The sequence below is a fragment of the Cibotium barometz genome, chromosome 13, assembly GCF_041138505.1.
Source record: "Cibotium barometz isolate CiBa-2024 chromosome 13, ASM4113850v1, whole genome shotgun sequence".
Taxonomy (NCBI): domain Eukaryota; kingdom Viridiplantae; phylum Streptophyta; class Polypodiopsida; order Cyatheales; family Cibotiaceae; genus Cibotium; species Cibotium barometz.
The window spans coordinates 44,201,172-44,216,503 of record NC_141058.1 but is presented as its reverse complement, the minus strand read 5'-3'; the positions used below and the strand labels follow the sequence as shown (position 1 = coordinate 44,216,503).

The following is a 15,332-nucleotide window of genomic DNA, read 5'->3' as shown; positions in this document are numbered from 1 at the left end:
AAATTTTATAAAAAAGAAAGCTTGTATAGAAAGTAGTCACGGGAGTGAGATTTTTAAAATATTTTATTATCCAATTTTTATAAAAATAAAGCTTGTAGAGCAAGTTGGGCTAAAATAGCCATTCAACCTATTTTTAATGAAATAAAATACTCAAGCGGGGATGCTTTTGATACACGCTTGGGGGGCAGTTATAGGACCCAATCTGGTATCCTCTCGCGTCTGTATTTTTTTCTGTTGACATGCTTCCCGAGGTCCCTATTAGGAATGTGGTGCCTAGATGCACAAGATTTGTGTAGGGGGGGTGTGAAAAGAAGCAAAAGCATGTGAATCCACTCTTAGATGGTGGAGATGAGATATTAATGTGTGTGGTGGATAAAGGCGATGATGTGCCAATCTCTTGGCCATTAGCTATGTACTCAAATGCCTTTATATTGAGCCTATTGGGCTATGGGAAATGAATCAAATCTATTATCTTCTTCAAGTCGTGCTTTGAGTATTGTCACAACTCTCATATCTCTCTCTCTCTCTCTCTCTCTCTCTTTTGCCATGGAGTTTCACCCACCATAGCTCCCTTTCTTTGTCAATCATATCTCCCTAACTCTCTTCTTGGTATCAGAGCCTATTGGACGTGAAGATTCTACGACATCTTTATCTTCACATCCTGTCTAGGCTGCTGATCGCACCAACCCTACCTCCTGCTGGCAGGAGTTCTCATTGAGGGGACAGGAGAATTCTGGCATTGTTGTGAATACGACTAAGAGCGTATTGCACTCTCCTCCAAAGCTCACGCTTGCTGCGGAGGCCATACCCTCCAACCAGCTCCTCGCTCTTGCCCAGCACTTCTACAAGCTCGGTTCCCTGCTCGCCCAACCGCTCCTTACTCTTGCCCGACCGAGCCTCTGCAAGAATATCATCGTTGTGGCGGCTCACGAGTAAACGTTTCTTATCCTTCTTTTTCAGTCTAATGCTATTATAACATCAAAATCAAAAGGTTATTTTCCAGCTCATTTGCTAGAAAGATCAAACGCTAAGAGAGTGTTCGTGTGTTGCTGGTCATAGGTCACTAAACCCAAAGTTTTTGCATCAAAATCATCATGAATGTCATTACTTTAATGTGCCATATGTCTTGAATGCAAAACCCATCATTGTCATCCTATTTGTAAAGGGTAGACACTGCCAAGAGTACCACCGCATAGATATGGACACTGGTAAGACCCCCTATTCACCATGGCCCAAGATGAAATCATCAAGTTTAATGGGGTGGGATTTTACGCATGGCAGTCAAAGATCATGTATGCACTCATGAAGAAAAATCTATGGGGAATAATTCAAGGAAGGGATACTCAATCAAGCATAGGAAGCACATGGAATGAGAGAAATGAGAGAGCCTTGGGACTCATAGCACTTGCATTAGCGATATGATGAGACAGTTCATCATATCGCTAGGATTGAGAAGGCCAAGGAGGCATGGGAAGAGCTAAACACATTGTTTGGTACACAAGCAAAGCACTCCAAAGTTTACTTGCTCATGCAATTGTATCAACTCAACCTAGGTAATAGTCTTGATCTAACAAGCCACACCAACAAGTATAAAAGTATGAAACAACAACTTGCTACCATTGGTAAAGTACTTGATGATGATGAAGCTAAAGCTATTTTGCTTGCTAGTTGTGAAAGGAAAGAAGAGTATGCCAACATAGTTAAAATCTTGTCTAACAACTCTAACTTAACCTCAAATGATGTACAAGCTTCATTGCTTGAACACATTGAGCAAAAGATGAAAAGCAAGTATGAAAATGGAGTGTCCTCATCAAGGGACTTGGCACTCTATGATGCTGGTAAAAGGGAATTTAAGCCTAGATGCAATCATTCACTACAAGACAATGCTGTCATACACGCGTTTCATACACACGATAAATTACGAGCGCGTGTATGGTCGCGCATGTATTTGAATAGAATCGGACGCGTGTATTTTGGCATTTACATTCGTGTGTATATTTGCATTTATCAACGCGTGTATAAGCGCGTTTAAATACACGCAATAATACACGCATCAATACACGCTGCCATACACGCTGCTATACATGCATTAATACACGCTTGGCAAAGAAAAACTGAAAAAAAACTGAATTCCTTTACAAAATTAAGAACTATTTTCTTTAAACCATCTCATAGTACATTATAGTATATATCATTACACAATCCCACTACATGCATTTACAACAATGAAATATATTCAAAAATAAATCATGCATATGAGATGATAATTAAAAGACAACACATACAATAGAAATGTCATCAATTTAGAACGATACAGTGACGGATTGGTTAGGGTTCGATCTCATCTTCAATAAGATCCATCCTTGCCAAACGATCAACATCAATATCTATTTGATCAATTTGTAAGGCTACGATTAAATTTACTCCACTATCGATATTCTGTACTCCATTGATAATGGTATCGATGTCCTGATCATCCTCATCAACATCACCATCATCCTCAATGGTAGGGTCATTCTCATGATCATGAGAAATGGCACGCTCATCCTCATTATCATGATCATCTCTTATTTCTTGATCATCGATCACAACATCTTCATTGGCATGTTCGACATCATCTTCATTGCGGCTTGTTACATCCTCCATATGCTCCATATCAGTGAATGTATTATACATCACTTTGGAACGTGGTGCAATAGGGATGACGTACCACCATTTAATGTCATGCACCATTGGTAGATAGATAACCTACTCAAATACACATACTACAGTAATTAATTAGCATATCAAAAGTCAAAGGGGTACGCGAGCTTAGATATATATGTACATGAAACACATTAATAAAAAAATGCATACCTGCTCACATTGTTGTGGCAATACGAGCCTATCTTTCTTTGTTTGCCAAAACTTTGTAGAGTCAATAGTTACATAACCACTTGCATGGCGTTTTATCGTTGCATCAGGCCCTTTTTCCACCACGTTCATTTGCCATTTGACATCCAAAACATACACAAAGAAGCGACGAAAGTCAAGCCTAAATATGTCTTGGATTATGCCACAATAATCATCCATTTTTCCATTAGCTCCCTCAAAGCTACTAATGACACCGCAATCTTGTGTATTCCTCTTTTCATCAATTCTTTGTGGTCGAAAATGCTTGCCTTCACACCATATAGCATTGAACATAGTGCATTGGACCAAAATAGAAGCAATATTTGTGTAAGCAATGTGAATAAATATTAAAAGCAAATCACTTACAACTAATGCAAAACATTAGTTCTATGTACCTTTAACATGCATCCTCGTGCATACTCCCATTCTTCCGCCGTGATATGCAGCCCCTCGTCGCTCTCTGCTCTCTCCATTTCCTCATGCAACCAATCAACATGGATATCATTCGGAAGTGTTGCTAGATGCTTAGGGTACGCCTTACGAGAGCCATGTTGCCTCCGAAAGAGAGTTCTGCTTGCCTTTTTGTCTTTGCATCCTCATATCTTGTAACCCATCTGCTCATCACATCACTATTAAGGATGCAAGTGAAATTGAGATCATCAATCAATGTTCTGTCAATTACTTTACTCTGTCCTTTTCCTTAAGGCACAATAGAGGTCATCCTCAAGTCCTCTTCATTGCTCCATAGTCGTGGCAAAGAGCTGTCCACCTGACCAAGAAATTCTGAAATATATACAAGAGACTCTTGTATCAACCAACCCTCGGCCATGCTTCCTTCAGGCCTTGCACTTTGCCTCACAAAGTCTTTTAAGGTCTTCATGAAGCGCTCTAGGAAGAACATCCAACGTGCATGCACAGTACCACATAAAGCGATTTCGTCCACTAAATGCACAATGAGATGTAGTTGACTTGTGAGAATGGTTCGCGGAAAAGTCTCCTCTACCAAACAAACCACCTCCACTGCCATAACACGCGCATCATCCAACATGGCTGGATCAATTGCTTTGGAACTAACATATCTGAAAAATAAATAAATAGTACGTTATACCTCATGCACGTTCATTTTGTAAGGTATAATGAAGGGTGATCTGACATGGGTTTTACATATCTCACAAGCTCGCCCATCTTATAAATACATTTTTTCAAACTCTTATTTGCACAATGGTCGATGCTAGTAGTAGGTAGTATGAACTGCACACATAAGAGCACATGTATGTATGGTTTATGGCATTACAAAATTTAATTTCAACGTACAAGACTTGGAAAACACTTACTTGAAGCATCTTGTGCCAATCGTGGGACTTCAACCCATATAGTTGCTCAACGCCTCTTTTCTTAGTGGTTGTAAAGGCTCCCTTCAATGATCTCATGCATCCAGTGGGAGTACGCAAAGTGGTGATGGCCTGCTTTACCTGCTTCTCCTCTTTCTTTGATATAATCCATGGTGCAGGCGGAAGACGAACGTGCCCACCCACCTCTCGTGGCCAAGCTTGACGCATACGTCCTGCGACCCGCAAGTCCTCACGTACGCTAACATTGTCTCGTTTACCAATAATATGTTCCCAAATACCAGATCCCACATTCTTGAAGATGTGCACGGGATCAAGAAGATGGTTGATCTTAAGATGGGTCCAATATGGTAGCCGAAAAAAAATGGAGTACCTACACAAGGGATTATTTTATGTGACCTTTAATCCAATTAGAGACTACACAAAACAAGATTGAAAAAACATTACTATACCTGTTCATGCCATCTGGAGGAAGAATATTTGTAGACTCCCAAATACGCTTCCAATCTTTTGCACGAAGTGTTTTTGGAGGAATGTTACTCTTACTAGCAACATATTTAGGATGATCTGAGGGGAGAAATCGATGATGATTATCGAATGGTACTACATCTTGCTTCAATTAGAGTTTATATATTACAACTCTATTAATTTAATTTGGATACCATGAGTCATTTGAATACCATCAATTTACATGTACTCACCTCTAAACCTGTTTGATTCCATTCTCCATACATGGAGATGTGATTCAAGGTAATTCGACGTGCTCGTACAATGCATCCTTGACATCGATTACACATACATTTGATCCGTTGTCCCAACCACACATCGCGATTACGATGACGCATTGTCTCATCTTCCCCAGAACTGCTTGAGGAGGTTGATGACATCCTATGCACAAACCAGAAAACACAAAATCATAATATGTTTTTAATGAAAGTATAAAAATCGCGTGTATTAACGTGGCTATTTCCTAAAAATTGCGTGTATTTACGCGGCTATTTCCTAAAAATCGCGTGTATTAACGCGGGTAATTCCTGCAAAACGCGTGTATAAACGCAGCTAAATTATCATACATGCGAACATACACGCGTTTATAAACGCGACGATCTGTTTAAACTAAAAATAGCCCGCCTTCCCCAAATAAAGATTTTGAACTAACAATACTGTTCTTTTTCGTTTTCGCCTCTTCCAACAGAAACGAAACCTAAGTGCAAGGAGGGAGAAGAGAAGGAGCACACACGGGAGGAAGCCGACCAAGAAAGAAGACTCACTTTTTCAGAGGTGAGTCAGTTTTTGCTTTGCCTTGTCTCCTTCCTCAGATTTGTTTTTGCTATTTTCTCTTTGCTTTTTGGGTTTGTCTCCGTCCTTTTGCTTCTGTGCACACGATTTTGGGTGAACGATTCTGACAGGGGCGACAGTGGGCCTTTTATAAGGACACATTGTCGAAGTCGGTCCCTTTCAAAAAAAAATTTACGCAGGTCGCGTGTAGAAACGCGTGTAAAAGCGCGTGTATCCTGTCTGTACAGTCTGTTCATGCGGATATACACGCGTTTTTGGACGGGTGTATACACGCATTTTTTGACGGGTGTATACACGCGTTTTTGCACGCTGCGTTTCCTGTTTCTATGGTTTGTAGGCTGATAGATGACTTGAATGATGATATTAGTGTGAGTCAAGAGATAGCCCATGATGTACATGAGGATTATTTTTGTAGATTCTTTATGGATATTCCAGGTTCTTCATCCGATCCATTTGCGTACAGCAATTGGCTGATGGAGATGCTAAATCATTTTGGGCGCCATCCTGGTCCAGTTGAGCTTACAGAGTACATGTATGCCCATCCCCCTCCTTCCATGCCTGGTGTCTATACCCCTACCGCGAGTATCCAGGGCACTCCAGTGCCGTCTATGCCTACGAGTCCGACGAGACGGCATGCAGCTTCTCCTCTTCCACGTCCACCGAGGAGACATACCTCGTCCCAGATACACTCACGCACACCCTCACAGCCACCATCACGTGCTCCCTCAGAGCCACCGTCATGTCAGGGCTCACAGCCACCGTCACGTAGACAATCCCCCAGTCGTGACTCCACCCGCAGCAGTAGGAAGAGTGGGAGTGGAGGATGCGGCGGGTGCTTTGGTGGGGGAGGTGGGGGAGGTAGTAGGGCACGCGGTGAGAGAGGAGATAGAGGGAGAAGAGTTAGAGGAGACAGTTCGGAAGAGGAGTAGATGAGAGAGGTGGAGAGAGTGATCTGCTATGATGTGACGGATAGGGGCGGGATAGTGATGGATGCGAGAGGGAGGGAGGTAATGGAGTACATGCGTGGGGTAGTATCAAACTTGTATAGAAATTGTTTCATTAAATTTAAAGATCAAAATAGCCGATTAGTTGGGGAGGTGATAGAGGCTGTACATAGTCGGTACCCCAATCCTCCACATGCTACATTCTCGGATGTATGGGGAAGGATGCGAATAAGGGAGATCTTAAGTAATAAAAGATCTCACCTTAAAAAACTCACGTACGATGACCAGCTAAATGTAGCTGCGGGTGGCTATCCTGCCGAGAAACCTGCCACTGCGCACAAACGCGAGTGGAAGGAGGCAAAGAAACGAGCAGCAGAGGGTGGCGTGAAGAGCAGGCAGCATGTGGAGACACGACGGATCCAGATGGAGACCATTGGATCTTCGCATTTCGGATCTGGCGGCGTCGAGTCATGGGAGGCAGAGTTCGTAAGTATCTTGCCACTTTATTTGATTGTTTACTTAATTCATTGATTCTATGATTGTTTTAATCTTACAAATTGTGTTGATTATGATACAGCGACGGGTTACGGGGAGGAAGCCCACAACCCACGATACTGTGTATGCTCGTCGGCATAGCACACGTGACACGTGGGCCATCTTCAGAGCCGAGGGACGTATTACGGACGCGCAGTTTGAGATAGCCATGAGACCATACGGTCGACAGATACTTGAAAATTCTAAACGAATGATTTTGGTTTATTGAATTACATATATATATACTTATATACTATATATTACTTGAACAGGCACAAGCTGCTGATGATCCACCCGCCGCCACTGCAGAGGGTGGACGTGAGCACTACTCATCGGACATTCCGACCGATGTGAGCTCATCTGAGCATGGAGGGAGCACCGAGTCATCATCTGGGTCTGAGTAGTACTCAGACTTATAGTATCACATTCCATATTGAGGATGTGGTTGTATATTTTTTTTTGTAAACTGAAGCCATGGGCTACTTCGAGATATGGACTCCCTTGTATATATGTGTGAAATTTTGATAGTAATATTGAATCGTGAATCGATAGTATTACATTCATGTCTGTCTTGAATCATGTATTGACAATGTATGCATTCATGTCGTTCTTGTCTTAATCTTCCTCGTGGATATGTTCTTCGTGGATGGTCTAATGCACAAAAAAAAAAATCCAGAGAGTGTTATTGGGTGCTGGAATGCTGGAACAGCATTTAGGCACCAAATAGCACTCTATGGATTTTTTTTTTTGCTCTCTGTTCGCGTGTATAAACGCGTCAGAAGAACTGCTAAAACTCGCGTGTATATACGCGGATAATCTGTAAAGCACGCGTGTATAAACGCGTCAAACCTGAGAAATACGCGTGTATAAGCGCATCTAAATTAACAAAACGCGTGTATAAACGCTTGTATCAACGCGTCTAAATGCATCTGAACTGATAGAACGCGTGTATACGCCCGTGTATGAGCGCGTCTGAGCAGTCCTATACACGTGCTTTTACACGCGTGTCTCTGGCCGCGATGATACACGCGCTGATACACGGGCCCGCTACTTTTTTTCACAAGTCGTTTTTAGCGGCTAGGAGCGCGGGTATGAACCCGATCCCTTGTAGTGATTGTGGCAAGTTGGGTCACACAATTAACACATGCAAGTTCAAGAACAAACCAACACTTGAATATACCGTGTGTGGGAAGCTGGGACACACGGAGAGGAGCTACTGGTCAAAGAATCAACCTCCACAAGCGAATGTGGTAGAAGCCTCCTATCTAGGGGAGGACACTGAAAGACTTTTTTGAAGCTATCAAATTTCACCTACCCCTTGTACTATTTGTATTGTTTGTACCCCCACTGGCACCGATGATGTAGCCATGGTAGATTGTGTAAGGCCAAGATGCCTAGTTTATGTGTAAGGCCAACATAACTATTGTGTGTGAGGCCAAGATGCCTAGTTAGGCCTAGATGCCTATGTGTTGTACCTCTCACCCAAGTGTCCAAGATGGCACCAACAAGGGGGTGTGTTAGAAATGTGGTGCCTAGATGCACAAGATTTGTGTACCAAGGGGGGGTGTGAAGAGAAGCAAAAGCATGTGAATCCACTCTTAGATGGTGGAGATGAGATATTACTGTGTGTGGTGGATAAAGGCGATGATGTGTCAATCTCTTGGCCATTAGCTATGTACTTAAATGCCTTTATATTGAGCCTATTGGGCTATGAGCAATGAATCAAATCCATTATCTTCTTCAAGTCGTTGCTTTGAGTATTGTCACAACTCTCATCTCTCTCTCTCTCTCTCTCTCTCTCTCTCTCTCTCTCTCTCTCTCTCTCTCTCTCTACAACAAGAAAGACACGTGGCAAAACACCCTCCTCCCCTCCCTCTCCACGCAAGCTCATTGCTGACCTCCTCCTCCTCTGCCTTCATCAGCAAGCAGATGAACGGCTCACCAAGTTCACGATCACCCTTTTGTTTTGCAATTAATTAATGCATCCTACCAGCGGGGGTAGGCATTAATTAAGGCCTCTTCTTAGACACATAGAAAGAGCATGATGTCCTCCACAATTGTTTACATCTACACCACCTAAGAAGACCCCCGAGCAAAGGCTTTCGTGTCATGCTACAAACAGACCGAACCTAGTTTCATATAGGCATGTACATGCCTCAGTTTCGAGGAGAAATTCTTATGCTTCCCTCGTAGCATAGGCAACACACGACACAGAACTCCAACATAGTTTACTGCTTTCAAGAGAAGAGAAGCTCCAACACAGGCAGAACTTTATTTTTTATGAGGTCGAGGTTGAGGTTAAAAGAGAGAGATTAGATAGGATCCGAGAAAGAGAAATAATGCCATGTGCGCAAGCCACCAAAAAAGATGAGACACTTTTGCATGCAAAGGCACATGGATCATTCCTAAACAAGAAAATTACTTCAGATTTTCTTGCTAAAAAAGACCACCTAACAATAAACGTTAACTTTATAACATATTCTTGCTATGTGAAAGGTCTTCGAGTCTCGACCTTAGTGAAATGGCCATCTATTAATTAATTAATTCGAAAAACGTTAGTGGTGCTTATTAACATAGGTATCGTGATTTTATAAAGGAAAGATGAGTTGTTCACGTGGCCATCGTGGCCCACGGTGACATCCAATTGTTAATTGTAATCATCAACCCCTAATAAACACGGTTGAAGAAAATGAACTTTTGTACTTCAAAAGATTAAACCCAAGACCTTAAATGTTGAAGGGTCTAATCTTGCACAAATTGTGGAGGCATGGATAGAGCATATGGGGGACTATTTACCTTTCCAATTTCAATGAAAGAACCAAGGCAGTTATAGCTCATATGGAAGAAGTAAGGCAGGTATGGCTCGTATGGAAGAATTAAGGTGGTGGTTATGGCTCGTATGGAAGAAGTAATCCGGCAAGATTTGGTGGAAACATGTTTGTAAAATAAGCTAACTTGATTAGGCTTGGGATGATATTAAAGGTTACATTAAATCTAAAGACCTTGGTAAATGGTGTGACCAGGCACAACATCCAATGCCTCATTAGTTCAAGAAGAAAGGAACCTTCTACATATTGAAAGCATGTGCCCTTCTTCGTCTTGAAGCAATCGGGTGTAACTCGTTACAAATGTACCTCACTTGGGCCCATATGACATTGTTCTACAGACCCAAATGACAAATTACATCGGGCTCAAGGATTTTTTTAAACTTACCTTTTTGCCGCTTGACTTATGCCTCTTTTTTTATCTCAGTGAAAGTGTGGGCACTAGAATTGCATGCCACTAGGGAAGATTTGATGGCCGCTATCATTAGGCTAGAGCCCAGGAGGAGGCAACTTGTGCAACTTGATTAAGTCATGCAAGTCATTGTGCGCAGGGCTAGAATTTGAAGGCTACAGTACCATTCCAAGGGGGGTCAAAACCTTCACAAGAAGGGTGAAAACACAATTACCCTTCAAAGGAATGGAAGGGCTTTGGGAACTTTAGTTATACGCCCTTACAATCTCCTCATAAAGAAAAGCAAGTTAAAGAAAATCCCTTCAAAAGAAAAAATAGGGGCGCCCTTGTTTGACGTCCACTCTAGGCATGAGGATGTTCAAGTCATTGTGCAAAGTCCACTCTAGGCATATTAAGGATATTGAAAGAGTGAGTGTAGAACCATTTCAAATCATAATTGTGGTACACGAAGTTGGGAGGGGATCGATTGTGCTCAAGCCACCAAAACAACAGTAATATAATTAAATCATAGATAAGAGAAATGAAACATGAATGCACAGGCGCTTAATAATAAGCAAATGTAAACGTCTCATGGAATGGCTCACAGAGCTCAAGTTAGGCATGATGTGTTAGCCCCCTAGCCTACGTATGACGTCAGCTTATATTTACGTGTAAAGGATTAAGTATTTGATTTTGCCAAGTGGCATGCATGCGCGTTTACATAATGGGCAGCTTATATTTACGTGTAAAGGATTAAGTATTTGATTTTGCCAAGTGGCATGCATGCGCGTTTACATAATGGGCAGCAATATGGCCAGCTATGGCATGATCCTCTTCCTGGAAATATGGTGTGATCGTCGGCTGGATCTTATCTTGTGTATAAGAGAGAGAGAGAGAGAGAGAGAGAGAGAGAGGGGTGTGTGTGTGTGTGTGTGCAAACACTGTGCAGAGATAAGCGTGGTTTTTGAGTTACGCTATGTCAACCGCTGAGAAGGTGCCCACTGTGCCCATCGAGCCTAAGGTGGACAGCAGCCACTTGATGCGCGCCACAGAGTGGCATGGCAAGAAGAGTGTGAAATTGAACGAACGGAGGCCTATGCCGCTGGTTACACACCCTGCGGACGCCATCCTCCGTGTGACAAGCACCTGCATATGTGGTTCCGACCTTCACCTGTACTTGGGCACCATGCCAGGAATGAAACCCGGGGACATCCTGGGGCATGAATTCATGGGCATAGTGCATGATGTAGGGCCTGATGTGAAGAACATCAAGAAGGGGGACAGGGTGGTGGCATGCTTTGATATAGGCTGCGGGCAGTGCTTCTTCTGCAGTAAACTGAAGCTTTACTCGTGCTGCGACTGCACCAACCCTAGCAAAGAAGAGCAAGAGCTTTATGGTGACCGGACGGCCGGGTTCTTTGGGTATTCACACATGACCGGGGGCTGGCCAGGCGGGCAGGCTGATTTCACACGCGTCCCCTTGGCGGACATCAACCTGCTGAAGGTGCCCGACGATATGTCTGATGAGAAGGTGATTTTGCTGTCGGACATACTGCCCACTGCTTGGTATGCCAATGAGCTTGGCGAAGTGGGTCCCGGTGACAACGTGGCGATCTGGGGGGCGGGGCCCGTGGGCATCCTGACCGCCCATTGCGCCAAAGTCCGGGGTGCCAATGAAATTTTCCTCATCGATGAGTTCGATTACAGGTCAGTTTCCACGCACGTGCGCTAGTTGAATCAACACGTGCCTTTTAATTGACACTTCCTCTCTACTTGTAGGCTGGAGCATGCAAAACTGAAGATGCCATTCTTGAGGACAATCAACTTCAAGAACCAGAAGGTTAGTACTTTGAATTAGGCGAATTCTGCACTTCAAAATTACTTTGGAAAAATAAATAACTCGATAATCCATTTATTGAATCATGATTCTCTTTGTTAATTACATGAACAATTGTTAAAAACTCAAAACTATATTTCTAGGAATATATTTTACTTTTCTGAAAGAGGAGAGATGGAGAGAGGAGAGAGGAGAGAGATGAATTGAGTGAAACAGGTGTATGAGGTGATACGGGGGGTGTTGCCGCTGGGGCCGGACGTGGGGATAGACGCAGTGGGGATGCACTACGCGCATTCGGCGTTACACAAGATGGAGATGGCGACGGGAGCGGAGACGGACTCGCCAGAGGTGCTGAATGAAGCGGTGTACAATGTGAGGAAGGGCGGGCGGGTGTCAGTGGTAGGGGCGTATGGCGGCTACACAAACCACTTCAACGTGGGCGCCTTCATGGAGAAGAGCCAGACGATGCGAGGGGGGCAGACGCCCTGCCAGCGCTACTGGTCCACCCTGCTGCCCATGGTCCGCAACGGCGAGCTGGACCCCACCATGGTCATCACGCACCAGCCCCCTCTCGACGAGGCCCCGCGCATGTACAAAATCTTCAACGACAAGCAAGACGGATGCATCAAGGTGGTGATGCACCCCAGGCATTCCACCACGTCCACCACCTCCCGCCATGGTCATGAGTCCTACTGAATCATCCATACTAATCACGTCTCTTCTTTTCATCTGTTACAGGCTCTCTCTCTCTCTCTCACTCACTCTGCACTTTTATCTTTGTACGCAGGTGTAGCTGCTGCGTGAGATGAACGTATAAGTCTTACCTTGCGTGGCTTCCATGAGTCAATAAAGCTTTGCACTCTTTGGAGTTCTATGTTTACAGACGTGCTTTAACTTAGGGTTATGTACATGTACTTACTTTGTGTGGCGGCACAGGAATGTTTGTACAGGTTTTATGTAAATGTCCAACATGCATCTTCAATAAAATAATATATGAGTTTTTTCATTTCTATTTGGATATTTTATGTGAGGACTAGATACAAAGGGTCAAATCGATGGGATATTTTTCTCTTATTAAATCCAGGATTTCTTTTTTTTTTTTCTCCTCTCCTTGGTTGTCCTGGTTAATATCTACTAGATAAGAGTAACCTTAATTTTACATTTATTTTCCATCTTTTGTTTAAATATTAGTTTGTGACTTTTATTTCATGATGAAAGATTAATCAAGTACACGTTCAAGTATTTGCTTTACTTTGGCCCAAATAAAAGCCCCTATAACGTTTATTGAGTTACACAAAATAATAACAAAAAAATATGGATGCTAAATAACACTCAAAATGTTTCTTTTGAAATATAAATAATTTTGGTATGCTAAAATATTTGTTTAAAAAAAACTTTTGGAAAATTTTCAAAGTTTTGAAGGCCAATTTTATTTCAGAAACAAATCTTGGCAAATCCACCTAAGAGCCACACGTTATCACAAATGGACTGTATGGAGGCCACCTACACAGTGAGAACAGAGGCGGTTCAATGCCAAATTTGCACATATAAAGCTCGGGGGGTCACTATATGTAAAATATCACTATCGCGTGTGTTCAAGGCCTATATTTTAAATCTCTTATTTGTGAATTTTTTAATCTATATAATATCTCTTTTTTTATGAATCTGTAAATTTTTTTAAAAATTTTTTAAATCATACTCTTATGTAAATATATTTTTGTAAGTTTCATAAATTAAAATTATGCTTCTGTTGAACGCACGTGATATTCACATTTTTTTGTGAGTGACCCCCCCGAGATATAAAGGAGGCGGCGAAGGAGGCTCAAGAGGGGGCACATAGCATTACCAACTTTTGGCGGTGTTCTCATGTTTCCTTCCTTTGCAATCCAACCATCCAAGCTCTCTCAACAAAACAAGAATGCAAGTGCAGCAGTTCAGCAATTGCGAGTGAGCGTGCTCCTGATGCTGTGGGTTGTTGCTAACTCTGTCTCCACGAGCTCCCTCACTTGCTTGGCTTCTTGCCATGGTCGCTTTCCTTGAAGTTTCGCCCGAGTGAGAGTGCTCCTGATCCTGTGGTGGACAGTTGCCATGGACAGTTGCCAACTCTGCCTCCGTGCCCTCTCTCTCTCTCTCTCTTGCTTGGCTTCTTGCCATGCTCGCTCTGCCTGGAGTTTTGCCTCTTTTTAAAAGAGAGAAATGTGAATGGATTCTAGCTGACTATGGCTATGATGGGTTCTCTTTGTACTATGGCAGGCGAAGAGAGAGAGAGAGAGAGAGAGAGAGAGAGAGACAGAGAGAGATGCCACATCTGTCCGATCTCAACCCATCAACGGCATTCATGCACCTACGAGGACATGATGGCCTCGCCACTGCCCGATTAAAGTCCACAAGACAACAGGCTCCCGACACTTCTACACGTAGAGCGGCCCACATGGGGTTATGGACGCACGATCACAACCCATCCACATTAAGACTTGTTTGGGGTCTTCTTGGGCCCTTTAATTTGCCCCAAGCCTAATGACAGTCATTAAGGAATGGTGCAATGGGAGAAGGCCATGTGGAGAAAAATGTTGGGTTTCCCTGCCCCTAATATGTAGGGGTCAAACTTGAATCATACGTTTTTTTTTAAAGAAATTGGGCTGAAAATGCAAAATCTTTCAATAAAATCAGATTTCCCACCTTTTTTTAATAAAGACAACTCAAACTGGCATAAATGACCCCACCTCAAAAAGTGGGCTAGGGCCAGAAACGCCCCCCCATCATTATCCCTCATTTAAAGCTACTTTTCCCTCTCCCCACTCCCTCTTCCTCTCTCTAAAACTAGCAATTCGGTTTTGAGTCTCTCTCTAACTAAAAGAATCTTTTTTGGCCTCCTCCCTCCCCATTCTGCCTTCCCCTTCCCTCCTAAAGTTAGATCTATCTTTCTGTGCCTTCTTGGCTATAGAAAGCTTGGAAAACAGTCCACTTTTTCCCCCATCAAGTCCATCCTCTCTTGCTTGCACACATTCTTCACTCTCCTCTTGCTAGCTTATACACATTCTTGACTCCTCTTGCCAGCTTATATGCTCTGCTAGCATTAGGTTGCAGAGATCTTCTTGGCTATGGAAAGCTTGGAAAACAGTCCTTTTTTCCCTATCAAGTCCATCCTCTCTTGCTTGCACACATTCTTCACTCTCCTCTTGCTAGCTTATACACATTCTTGACTCCTCTTGCCAGCTTATATGCTCTGCTAGCATTAGGTTGCAGAGATCTTCTCACACA

General features: G+C 43.0%; 1 protein-coding gene and 1 long non-coding RNA gene across 3 annotated transcripts; both read left to right on the top strand.

Moving 5' to 3' along the window:
• Positions 1 to 303: 303 nt before the first annotated feature.
• LOC147632717 (uncharacterized) lies at positions 304 to 7,579 on the top strand. Its single transcript, XR_015267225.1, has 2 exons — positions 304 to 932; positions 5,437 to 7,579. It is a non-coding gene; the product is annotated as an uncharacterized LOC147632717 (long non-coding RNA).
• A 3,576-nt stretch (positions 7,580 to 11,155) lies between these two features.
• On the top strand, positions 11,156 to 13,004 carry LOC147632716 (uncharacterized). Of its 2 annotated transcripts, none has more exons than XM_086807543.1 (4): positions 11,156 to 11,941; positions 12,014 to 12,074; positions 12,288 to 12,750; positions 12,859 to 13,004. In XM_086807543.1, the coding sequence occupies exons 1-4, from the start codon at positions 11,211 to 11,213 to the stop codon at positions 12,873 to 12,875; spliced, it is 1,272 nt and encodes a 423-aa protein (XP_086663669.1). In that variant the 5' UTR covers positions 11,156 to 11,210; the 3' UTR covers positions 12,876 to 13,004. The 2 variants fall into 2 exon arrangements, with proteins under 2 accessions (XP_086663669.1, XP_086663670.1); XM_086807544.1 differs by having other exon boundaries at positions 12,288 to 12,701; positions 12,859 to 13,003.
• Positions 13,005 to 15,332: the final 2,328 nt, after the last annotated feature.

Bases quoted from the DNA above. Each gene is read 5' to 3' on its own strand.
- LOC147632716 (XM_086807543.1), top strand. From the start codon at position 11,211: ATGTCAACCGCTGAGAAGGTGCCCACTGTGCCCATCGAGCCTAAGGTG. The intron at 11,942-12,013 runs GTCAGTTTCCAC...CTCTACTTGTAG, and splicing joins ATCGATGAGTTCGATTACAG to GCTGGAGCATGCAAAACTGA. The intron at 12,075-12,287 runs GTTAGTACTTTG...TGAGTGAAACAG, and splicing joins TCAACTTCAAGAACCAGAAG to GTGTATGAGGTGATACGGGG.